Below are 12,025 nucleotides of genomic sequence, written 5' to 3' on the forward strand. Positions count from 1 at the left end.
ACACCACCACTCCTTTCCCGTGGACAATCAGACGAAGCTGCCGCGTCGCGCTCTGCGTGGCATGACCGATAGGCCTCATCATGGCCTCTGAAGCCTCGTCTTCCACCGCGCCCTCTGCGCCAGAGGCTACTTCTGAACACCTGTCCGTAAACCTGCAGGTCTTGTCGCCATCCACCGCTGCCACGTCTAGCCGACCCTTGGTTTTCCCTGGTCTCGCGGCCACCACGACCGTCCGACAGCTCAAGGAGAAAATTCGACAAGCGCTTCCTCTCAAGCCGACTGATGCCCAGCAGCGATTGATCTACCGGGGTCGGCCTTTGGCGCAGGATGGGGATACTCTCTTGACCGTTCTCGGTGAGGAAGTTGTGAGTCCCCCCTGCTCTGCTGACAATTGCACACCATCGCTGACTGACTTGGGAACAGATTCGCACTACCGACCAGCAGACGATTCACCTCGTGCTCCGAGACGTCGCAGAACCGCATCGCTCCACGACTCCGACACCGGCACTTGCTCGAGGGTCGAGCCCGGCGCCGCCCGCTGCCCATTTTCCAAGCCCTTTTGGCACCACTGGCCAGCCCCAACACGTCCATCACCATGGCAGTCAGCCTACGGCTGCGGCCTTCACCAGACGAACGCCTCTGCACCCGACGTCGAATCCTATGCCGTTCCCGGCACCACCCCAAATACCGGCGAACCTGACTCTGCAGCAGCTCCAGCAACTGCAGGCGCAGCAGCACCAGAGCATGACGGCATGGATGAACGGACTTCAACGCGAGGCCATGAACAGGGCCATGGCCCACCAGCAGATCAATCAGAACCAGGCCATGAGAGCGTCCATGGGTATGCATGGAGTTGGCGACACACCGGCGGCCGTCCCCAATCCTGCGGACCCCACTCGTGGACGGGCCAGCCCGCTTAGCAATCCTGACGGGCATACGTATGTGCGAGAGGGCCTCATGCCGAACGGACAGACATATCGCGTGACGGTCAACGAGACCTTCCTCGGTGGCCAATTGAATGTCCAGCAACCGGGCAGCCAAGGTACCTCGACGCCGCTGTCCACTGCTGACGTCCAGACCATCTTGAGGGCAGCTGACAGCAATCAAGCAACATTGGCGATGACCAACGCGATGCAGAGGAGCGCCTCAAGCACATCTCTTGCCAATGGAGGCTCATCTATTGGCGTCACTACTCCTTACTACCCAACCCCTGGATCCAGAGCCAGCAGTAGGCGGCCTACCCCTGACCCTACCGCTCGCTCAGTCAGCGGCGGCAGCAGACATTCTACCAACGCTCAACAGCAAGCACCGTCCGGTCCTGAAGTGTACATCTTGTCTTCGCCTCAAGGCCCTCGTGCTCTGTTGATCAACAATGCCACGGACTCGTACTACACTCCAAGAGGGCAGCCTCACACTACCTCAACTCTTCACCAGACCGCATCTGCGCTTGCAAGAATGCGAGGTCGCCCTCAACAAGTCGCCTGGCCAGGAGCTTTTGTGGCTCCACCGCCCCATCACGAAGAACAGCAACCGGCACATCAAGCAGAAACACAACCGCAGGTGCAGCAGCAGCAACCCGAGGCGCAACCACCCATGCATCAGCCTCAGGGGCAGCCGGCCGTAGCAGCAGTGCCAGCTCACCCTAATAACCCAGGTATCGCTCCGCTGATTGCACAAGTGTGGCCTCACTTCTGGCTGGTGGTCAGGCTCGCCCTCTTTGTGTGGTGGTTTACTTCGCCCAATGCAGGCTGGTCAAGGTGGATCACTGTGATTTCAATCGCGATCAGCATCTTTGTTCTAAACACTGGACTTCTAAACAACTACTTTGACCAGGCGGTGGGGCCAGTCAGACGTCATATGGAGAACCTGCTACCCCTAGCTGCGCCGAATAATGTCAATGAGCCTGTCCGTCCCCGAGAAGACCAGGCGGTGGTTGGACGCGATGGTCAACCTGATCCGACACGAGCAGCTGCCAGGCTGGTAGCTCAGCGCAGACACGACAATGCGAACTGGTTGATGGACCAAGTGCGGCGGCTCGAGAGAGCTGGTCTTCTCTTCCTGGCTAGTATTGCACCAGGTGTTGCGGAGCGCCACATTGCTCATCTTGAAGCCGAGGCCCGCGCCGAGCGTCAGAGAAGGGAAGAAGCGGAGGCTGCCGCAGCCGCTGCGGCTGAGGCTGCGGCGAATCCTGAAAACACGGAAATCCAGAATAATGACGAGACAAATGAGACTTCAGGACGCAACGATACAGAGGAGGGTGAGAACGAGGCTCAGAGAGAAACACATGGGGGAGACCAGCGGCGAGCGGAGGAGCAGCAGCCGTTACTGGCGCTGTAAGAGGGACGGGGGCTCAAAGGATCGAATGAGATGAAGGATCGTTGTAAAATACAGATTACCCAGTGGACGCTCCAAGGACGTTCCTTTGCGCATGGAGTCGGGTGTAGAGCGTTGACATCGGGACTCACATCAATGCATATCTTTTCTTTCTAGTTCAGCGTAAAGATCAATTTGTGTTCTATCTATCTCTATCGTGACCAATTTACGCCGTGGATGCAACCGTTACCCAATCTATTGCAATGTCTCAAGCTAATCTACGCAAGCCATCGTCCTGGGTTGAGGTTTTGAGTTGTTGATGGGGCCCGACATGATGGTAATGGCCGCCTAGTATCACTCAAAACTCAACCCTCTTTTCGACGCCCAGAAGTGATAACGCTCTTTACATGAGAGTCTTGCCTCATGTCATTCTCATCGGCTTTCTTCTGTAGTAGACTTCAATATGTTAAACCATAGAGAAAGGGCCATCGTTGGTGTCCGCTCAGCATTCTCTTCGTCGCGACCTCTCTTCTCTCCGTCCTTTTCGACCCCATGATCATTTCTCCTTGGTCATGGGTTAGACAGCCGCCCATCGTCGTCTCTAGAACGGCGGCCGTCTACGAAGTAGTGTTGGTGACTAGATCAATGCGACCCTTTCCTCACCGTTTATCGGACGCCTTCTTCTCTGCCTTCTTCTCTGCCTTCTTCATATAACTTTTTCTTTTGTGCTCTCTCTCTCTCTCTCTCTCTCTCTCTCTCTCTCTCTCTCTCTCTCTCTCTCTCTCTCTCTCTCTCTCTCTCTCTCTCTCTCTCTCTCTCTCTCTCTCTCTCTCTCTCTCTTCATCTCTCCATCGTGTCCATATCTGTACAGGCACCGGCGGATATTGATTTTCCATCTGGCCCTGGTGTTCTCCCAGACTCAAGCAATCTCGGCAATGGCGCCCTTGATCCGGGTCTTGCGTCATAGAATTGCTTCGCGGGCGCCTGATTCAGTGTTATTGTGGTCATGGACGATGTTCATTACTCATCGGCTCTCACTTCATTACCATCATCTCAGACGATAAGTAGGGAGGGCTGGGAATGACGTTGCCCCCCGCCCCCCGCCCCCCCGATATGATAGTGGAGAGTGGCGTAGGCAGGCAGATATCATCGGTTCGACGTTCCCAAAACGAGTCCTGTCGCATCGATTTGCGTCCGGCGTATGCCGCAGGAGAAGGGGGGCGGGTTTCAGACAGACTCCTGCTTGCCCTGGACCTTGACCAAGCCTAAGCCCCGGGCGCTTCGTCCGTCGACGATCACAGGCCCGGGACGTCTGGCGGCAGGCTGCTGGGGAGCAGCAGCAGAAGTCTCCTTTTCTTCCTTCTTCTCCCCGGACGAGGGCGGAGGCTCTGCTGGCTCCTCTTGGGAGGAGTGCTCCTCAGAGAGCAGCTCCTCGGGAGTTTCCTCCACGGTGGAGAGCTGCCCTCCTTCCTCGTCTTGAGGACTCTCCTCCTCGGGGTGCTTCGCCTTGGGAGTCTCCTCTTCTGCGGCAGGCTGTTCTGCATCCCCTTCCTCCGCAGAGTACTCTTCGGAGGTATGTTCCGGGGAAGGAGGGGTGACATCGCCGGCAACGGAATCAGGTAGCTGCCGTGGCGACGACTGAGGTGTGGCTGCCCCGTAGGACTGTTCGCTCGCGGGAAGGGGCGGGCCGTACATGGAGCCAGATGACTCGCTCATGCTCACGTCGTCGCCGTCGCCCTCGTAGCCCTCGTCGCCGTCGCCATTAGCGTTGGCACTGCCGCTGCCGCTGGCCTCTCCATTATCGACGTGCCCGTCCCGGCCGCCATCGTGCCGGAAATGACACCCCGGCCTCTTGCAGCCAAGACCGTACCAGCATTGTATGGTGCTGGGGTCTTGGGCTCCTGCAACTACTGCGGCAGGAGCTGTATTAGGGACAGGGGCCTGTTCAGGTGCCGGCGAGAAGGAGGCCTCGGCAGGCGCGAGCTCAAGCCCTGAGCTATGGTGAGGGTTAGGGGGCGCAAGGGAGGGGGAAAGGGGTAGTCCACCGACCCGGGTCCGGGTCCGAAGCCCGGAGAGGGCGCGAGGACGTTTGACGGGCCCGTGCCGAAGCCAGGAGGCGGGCTGACGGGTCTGGGCTGGTAGTGGTGGTGATGGTGGTCGGGGTAAAGGTGAGTGGGTTGCCAGTTCACGCCCATGGGATCGGGCGGCGGGAAAGAAGGGCCGGCATAGCCGTGCCCGACGTGAGAGACGTGGTACGGGGGGTCGTAGTAGGGCCCCAGGGGACCGTTTCCCGGCGGCGGGTGGACCGGGTGTGAAGGCCCGGCGAGGCTCGAGGGCCCAACGTACGGCGGCAGCGGCGAGTCCAAGTACGACGTCGACTCCGCCTGCGTACCGTCGAACGTCGGCCGGCCCAGGGTATCGGGCATGGGATTGGGGATGTGACATCCCACCCACTGAGGCAGCGGCGACGCTTGCTGGTGCTGCTGCTGCCGATGGTGATTGTGTGCGCCGTTGTTGGTGTGGTGGCCGTTGCTGGTGTAATGGCCGTGGTTGACGTAGTGGCCGTTGACGCACAACCCGCTATTGTACGTCACATGGCTGCTGTAGACGGCGTTGTTATACCTCGCCTCCGCCAGCGCGACTTCCTCCTCCTGATGGAACGCGGCTTCCACCATCTCGGGTCTGAGTTCCTCCTCTCTGTGGGGGAAGTTGCAGTTTGCTTTGCCGTAGGTGCAACGGGCCTCGAGGAAGTGGCGGCAGGTGGATCGTTTTTCCCACGGTCTGCGGTTGGGCTTCTTTCCCTTGGAGGACTTCTTGTCCTCGCGATTGTTGTTGTGTTCCATTGTGAGGGGTATAAATGGTGTTACGAAGGGGGAGGGGGGGCAAGAAAGGACAACTGGGCAGGCAACTGGTAACTGACTGACTGGCCTACTTGCGAGAATGGGGAAGGACTCAGAGGGGATGAGACGTGCTCTATTATGGGTTATGGAAGAAAATACCGGAGATGGGTGGTATTTCTACTGGGGACCTTGCGGCGCTGGCGGCGTGGGTTACTGTGGTGAATATGTATCGGAGATGGGATAGAAAGGAAGGGGTGGATCACTTTTGTATCGGAAATAGCTTCACTGCAGGTGCATCGGAGACGGGTTTGTATGAGTTTGATAGACTGGAGATACTGGCTTGCTGTCCTGGATCCCGCAGACTCACGAACCGGCCTTGGGTCAAGGCAATCGTGGTTTGCTCTTCCTTCCAGAATGGTTCGCATCAATCACACTCATATTTAAGTGACTCTACAGAGTGAATCCAGAAGTAATGCGAATTCGTTGGGAAACTTCAAACGTGGGTGATTCACAGAATGTGGAAGCAAACAAGACGGAACCGTGGTGAGTGGTCGTTGGTCTCGGTACTGGCAGGGGGGTCATGGTAAAACTTTACCGCCAGGGAACTCAAGGCTTTGATGTCGAACACCAGAACAAACAAGCAACAGTAACAGATTGAAAAGGGTCGATCGTCATGGTAAAATTGTGATGCGACCCCCATTACGTCCTACTGCAGTTGTTGCAGAACATAGTCATTCACCGTCGTGGTTGTTCAGTTTCGGACGATGAAGAGACTTTTCCCGGGGCGGCGCGAGGAAAGTGAATTCGGAGGTAAGGTAAAAGAGTGGATCACGAGTACCATGTCTCCCGTCCGGCCGATCTCCCGCACCGGAGCAAAGTGGAGTCAAAAAAAAGTCAGGGTGGATCCACCCGGCCCTACGGGCGGGGAGTACGGGGGTAGTGTACGAAGGCGGAGTGTGTCCAAAAACGCAAGTTGACGTGCTGAGTCAGGTAGCATCGCAGTGTACCAGGTAGGTCGCCGGCAAACCACGCAAAACCCACTCCCACCGACACCGACACCCCCGTGACCCCGATTAGCGACTGTGCGCGCCGCCAGCCCAGCGAAGACGGGGGAAGAGAGGAGAGAGGCGTCCGGGTGCGGCGCCGTTTGGAGGAATTTCTGACGTGAACTTGACAGGTACCGGTGTCCGTCAATGGTGGGAATGTGATGGGCACTGACAATAGTCTGGCGGCGGCGGGCCGTGAGCAGGATTCTTTTTTTTTTTGGAGCCATCTTGCCCTCCCCGTGCCTGAAGCTCTTCATCACGGAGGTCTCGGACCCGATCACGGACAGGAAGGGGGGAACGCTGGAAACGTACCCTACCTTCAGATTTTGACGATGCCGGGTGCCGAGAGATACGAAGAGCGGGAAGGATTACCTAAAGCTTTGGGCGTTTGGTGCGCGTGGGCAACCGTCTCCGGGCAATTGAGAGGAATGGGGAAGGGGCATGGATGGATCGGTAGCAGCATGAAGAAGTTGGATGCAAAAGGGGAAATACGGCGCATGATGATGGCCTGCGCGTTACAGTGAGGGGACGGGGGGGTCGTATCGCTGGAGTCCTGGACGACACGGTCGCGGCCATTGAAGAAATGCTAGCCCCCGGGAGAATGAGTTTTGCGTCAGGGCCGTTTGTTCATCACTTCGTCCCCGAATGCAGACAAAGAGAATGCCATTATTGAATTGCGGTAGTTGGTTAGTCGAGTAAATAATGAGACATGTAGATTCCCTTTGCTCACCTTACCTTACGTTAGTATCTTTGCTGCATACCTACGGTAGATACCTTAGGTAGGCTGTAGTTACGGGGCAGGGAGGAATTGCGGCTGAGCACGGTCGGCGGCTTCGAGACGAAAGGGGCAGTCCCGTCTTTTTTTGGTGGTACAAAGGACGGCCAGAGCATGAAACCGCAATGCGAATCTCTGTTGTGAGTTGAAACTAGCGGGCTGCGCCAGGCCTGCCCAGCCACCCTGCCATTCCAGTAGCCCCTTGCCCTCTTCTCTGGAGGAGCTCTCACTCGTTTGGTCCTTGAACTTTTGGGCTAGGTTTGGCGGGTTGGCGGGTTGGCGGGTGGGTTTGGTCCTTGGCTTAGCATGGCTTAGGCTTAACCGCCCGGACGGGTGGTTAATGCATGCCTTGTTCTGTCGCTGTGTCTCTCCATCGTTGTTCCCCATTGTCATTGTCGCGTCTTGCGAGTAAGTAAGCTGATAGCGGAAACAATGGCAGAGACGAAATCAAAAAGGGGGCTTGCCGTGGGCGTTGGAACTTGGATGGTGGGTGGACGGACCCGGACGGCTTTAGCAGACAAGCAAGGGAGAGTTCGTCAAGGTCTATCCGTACGCCGTAGTGCTCTGTAGGTGTTGTGTCCCCCGGGAATATCATCAGCAGCCGATCGAGGTTGCACATACCCCCGCAGACTTGTTGAGCAGGAAGAAGAAAGCAAGCAAGTCGAGGGCCAATATTTGGTCTGCTGGAGACTGCGTATGTACTCTGGAGTACGTACGGTGGTTGGCTACTGTTTGGCCAGCCTCCCACAACCTCCGCACGCTTGGCTGCAGCCTCCATCCTCATCCTCCAAGCAAATTCGCGGTGAAGGGGACGCGGTGAGGAGGAGGAGGAGGAGGAGGAGGAGGAGGAGGAGGAGGCCATGCGGGCATGGTCGGTGGGCTCCCGTCAGTCTCCTCCGGTGGGTGGTTCCAGAGCTGCCGGACGGACGATTGCTGCAGATTCATCGGGCCCCTCGGGGGTGTTGTGCGTCTTTCGATTGATCCTCCAAACCTCCGCCCGCCCAGAGCACGTGCGTTGTCCATAGTGAACGAATAGTGGTACCTATGGTATTTGTTCTTTACATTGAATAACCTTGGAATAGAAGGGTATGGATACCTTGAATGACCTGAATGAGCGACGACTTACTTCCAAGGTTGCTTGTTAGCCCACTTTTGCGGCGCAGGTACACGACAGTTGGCGGGTGGGGTCATAGAACGACCAGGTACCGAAGATGGGCAAGATTCCAAGATGGGAGAGATGCGTGTGAGATGGTGCGGATAGATGGGAGATGCTGGACGGGGAATGGAGCTGGGACCCGTCAGTCAGCGTCATCTACCTGCCTGGGTACCTTGGTTCTGAGGGACCCGACTGCGAGCGGCGACTCCGCAGTACGAATCTTGTCCCCGCCACCCGTTAGCACTTCTACACCAAAAGACACCGAAAACGCCAGCTGTTCTCTAACAAGATCCGGACATGACCCGCGTACTGTACCCCCAGACCCGCTTGTACCTTGTCCAGCTGCGTCTGTTGCCGTCGTCTCCCGTACGGATGCACCTTTTTTTTTTCTTGGTGCTGTTAGTGTACTTCGTTGCCCCCGTCTTCTTCGTCCTCCAGCGTCGGGCGGTGCCAGTTGCGAGTGACCTCTTCCCGGAGCAGGCAGTCCTGTCCTGGCCTGTTACTATCGGTACGTACACAGCAGATGTAGATGTAGACATCTCGGCGTTTCCATCCTTCTCTCCTTCTTCCATTCTCTCCTCACATTACAATTAATACAAGCCAACACTTGACAGATTGGTTGACGGGAATCGGCAACCGCCCAAGCCCTCGCTTGAATCGTTATTGCCTTTTAGACCTGGCTGTCTACTGCTTACTTTTGAATCTAACTTTGTTTCTCAGAAAGAAACCTACTTCGAGACCTCTACCACCACCACCACCACCACCACCACCACCACCACACGCAACGAGGGATATACGCACGCATTATCCATACTTGGTACCAAACCACCGGATTGCGTGTGCAGCCCTTTGCTCACACCTTGCTTTTATTTTTATTCTTTTTTTCCTCATCCCCCTCTTTTTCCATCCCAACTCTGAATTTCTCTCCCCCGTTCGATCTCTCCCTACTCTGCCTCTAGGCTTTCGAAGGTATCGTTCGGATACTTGATCCCCCGGTCCATTCTCCCTACGTGAACGGGGCCTATCTATCTACCTTGCCTTGCCTTAACTAAAGTACCTTGCTTTTCGATAGTAAAAGGTGCCTAGTTACGGTAGTCATCCATCGCCCTTGGGTAGCCCGGGCAGCAGAGAACCCGACCGACTCCCTTTGCGCCGCTGCCGCCTACATAACCTTACCTTAGGTTACCTGGTTACCTACATTTAAAGTACTTTTCCCCCAAGGTGCCCGCGCCGCACGCTCAGCTGGGAACCTGAGAGAGTGAGAGTGAGAGTGAGAGTGAGAGAGAGGGGGCCCGCTACAAACAAGATACAGCCCATGCCCCATCGACCTGCGACTTGGGTCAGTCGGAGAACTGTGGCAACGCAACCACTCGTGCTGCTCGCTACCTTACTCTTCCACCGTCGTAGCGGTGCTCAGCACAGCACAGCACAACCGCCCGACCACCACCACCAGCCTACCTACCTATCTACCTTACCTAAGTACCTCACTTCTAGGTACCTCACTCCAGAGACGACTACAACGCTCGTCTGACCTTGCCGACCGACGCTACCGTGCCTTACCTGCGTGCCTACCCACAGCACCCCGTCCGCCTACCCTCACCTTACGCTCACGCCTACGCCGCCCGCCCGCGCCAACCCAACTTGTCCCAAACCAACAACCAACTCTTCGCATCTCATTCAATCCCAGCCAATCTCTCTCTCTCTCTCTCTCTCTCTCTCTCTCTCTCTCTCTCTCTCTTCGCACCGTCCGTCCGTCGACGACGACCTTCCTTTATTCTTTTGCCGTGTCCAGTTTATTTCGCCTGTCGCCTTTCTCTTTCTCATCGCTTGCTTCACGAGTGTCGATTCGCCCGCGAATGCTGCTTTCGCGGCGGTGACGCCAGCCGTCCCTCCTCTCGACCGACCGATCCTACCTCACCACCTCTCTACTCACGAGTCCTCCACCCCCCCACGAACGACAGCCGACCGATTGACCGGATTGCATCGACAAACGTCCTCGCCTGCCCACAATGGCACCCTCAGCTCCATCATCGGCGCTGAACGGCGTTGTCATCGGATTACTCTCATCCTTTGGTTCCGCCGTCCTTATCGCTCTCATCTTCCTCGTCATCTACTTCTTCAGATACACGGCCAGCGGCCGCATCTTCCTCGATCGCATCGGCCGACCCGGCGAATACGACGATGAGCAGGCTTTCGCCCGGGAGGAGGCCGAGGCTCTCGAGTCCATGGACGAAATGCAGAGGACCGAGTACCTCAGGGCAAAAGGTAGGCAGGCTTCGTATTGTCCTTACCGCGATATCCGCACACGACTAACCAACCTTCGTTGTAGCATTCATCCAAGCGAACCCTCCCGAATCCGTCCAAACCGACATTTCTCTATCGCAATATCTCGCCATTCAAGAAAAGGGTGTTTCCGCCTGGGAGTTTGAACCCGAATTGGAAATCGCAAACTGTTTCGTCGAAGGCCGCACCGAGATTGAGTTCTTTGACTCCGAATGCACTGTCATGAGCAATCTGCCGGTGCCCAAGCAAAACGAGGTCTACTATTGGGAAGCCAAGATCTACGATAAGCCCGAAACTACCCTCCTCAGCATCGGCATGGCTACCAAACCGTACCCGTTATTCAGACTACCAGGTATGTGGCATTCCAGCCCCTCGCTGCAACCGCATGACGCTAATCATCCAGGCTTCCACAAACATTCCGTAGCATACCTCTCAGCAGGCCAGCGCCGTTGCAACCAGCCATTTGCCGCAACTCCCTACGGACCCCAGTTCGTTCAGGGCGATGTCATCGGCGTTGGTTATCGTCCCCGGACGGGCACTATTTTCTTCACCCGCAATGGTAAGAAGCTGGAAGATGCCGTTCACGGTGTCAAGTCGCAAAACTTCTTCCCTGCTATCGGGGCCAACGGGCCCTGTATTGTCCACGTCAACTTTGGCCAGGCCGGTTTCGTCTTTATCGAGGCCAACGTGAAGAAATGGGGCCTTGCCCCGATGACGGGCAGCCTGGCACCACCGCCACCGTATGGCTCCGAACAGGGCGATATCCTGCTCGAGGCTGGACGCAAGGACGGGTACACGAGTGCTACCGGCGGCGGCGGCGGCGGCGGACAGCAGCGGGGGCACTCCCAGACGCAGTCCTACTCGCAAAGTGGCTTGGGACCTCAACATGGGCGGACGAGAAGCGGAAACTTCAGAGTACTTCCACCGAGGAGCCCCGGTCCCGTAAGAAGCCCGACTGACATCTCTCTGACGCACTTTGTGTCCGACGATGAGGGCGGCGAGCCAAGCAGCAGCATCAATCGCGGGCACGAAGGGCAAAGCGTCGTAGGGCTTGGGCTTCAAGACGCCTTGAACCCGCCACCCGAGTATACGAGCCCCGATCACTCGGAGGCCGGCAGCCGTCGGAACAGCACAGACAGCGAGAATACGCCTTTGATCCGCGTTCTTAATCGGAGTCGAGGCGCCTCGGCAGCCGCTGCGGCCGGACCATCGCACCCACCGATACCCAGCTACACTGATGCGGTGAGAGACGGAGCGGGGCGGGAGGGGAACAGCACTCCGCGATCCAGCAACCGACGCGGCAACCGGTCAAGGTCTCAGAGCGCGCAATGATGTTTGAAATCTTGAAATCTTGCTGGGCAGGACGAAACGGTACCATACCCCCGAAGAAGCATCAGAAGCCTGGTCAAACGGAGTTGAGGACGGCGGAACAGGGCAAGCCGTCATAATGTGGAGTTTGGGGGACCTCACCAGCCAAGGATGAGAAGCCCCTCCAAACCTGGCGAATCTTGGAGTTTGGCATTTTGGAATAGACGGGATGCTGGTTTGTTTTTCACCCAAAGGGGACAACGGGAGGGAAAGGATTCCTTTTTTTCTTTTCTACTTTGTTTTG

At 56.9% G+C, this 12,025-nt stretch overlaps 3 protein-coding genes across 3 annotated transcripts; 2 read left to right on the top strand and 1 right to left on the bottom strand.

Moving 5' to 3' along the window:
* Nucleotides 1–80: 80 nt before the first annotated feature.
* Nucleotides 81–2,337, top strand: N0V96_010146 (uncharacterized protein; the record flags this gene model as incomplete). The annotated part of the gene is made up of 2 exons (XM_053196712.2): nt 81–365; nt 424–2,337. The coding sequence occupies 2 exons, from the start codon at nt 81–83 to the stop codon at nt 2,335–2,337; spliced, it is 2,199 nt and encodes a 732-aa protein (XP_053045867.2).
* Nucleotides 2,338–3,540: 1,203 nt separating this feature from the next.
* On the bottom strand, nt 3,541–5,156 carry N0V96_010147 (uncharacterized protein; the record flags this gene model as incomplete). Its single annotated transcript, XM_065758856.1, has 2 exons — nt 3,541–4,309; nt 4,363–5,156. 2 exons carry the CDS (start codon nt 5,154–5,156, stop codon nt 3,541–3,543), a joined length of 1,563 nt encoding a protein of 520 aa, XP_065612623.1.
* A 4,983-nt stretch (nt 5,157–10,139) lies between these two features.
* On the top strand, nt 10,140–11,745 carry ssh4 (the record flags this gene model as incomplete). Its single annotated transcript, XM_053196710.2, has 3 exons — nt 10,140–10,395; nt 10,460–10,765; nt 10,838–11,745. The coding sequence occupies 3 exons, from the start codon at nt 10,140–10,142 to the stop codon at nt 11,743–11,745; spliced, it is 1,470 nt and encodes a 489-aa protein (XP_053045865.2).
* Between the last annotated feature and the right edge of the window lie 280 nt (nt 11,746–12,025).

This window comes from Colletotrichum fioriniae, assembly GCF_027942845.1.
Source record: "Colletotrichum fioriniae strain IMI 355084 chromosome Unknown scaffold_13, whole genome shotgun sequence".
NCBI classification, from domain to species: Eukaryota; Fungi; Ascomycota; class Sordariomycetes; order Glomerellales; family Glomerellaceae; genus Colletotrichum; species Colletotrichum fioriniae.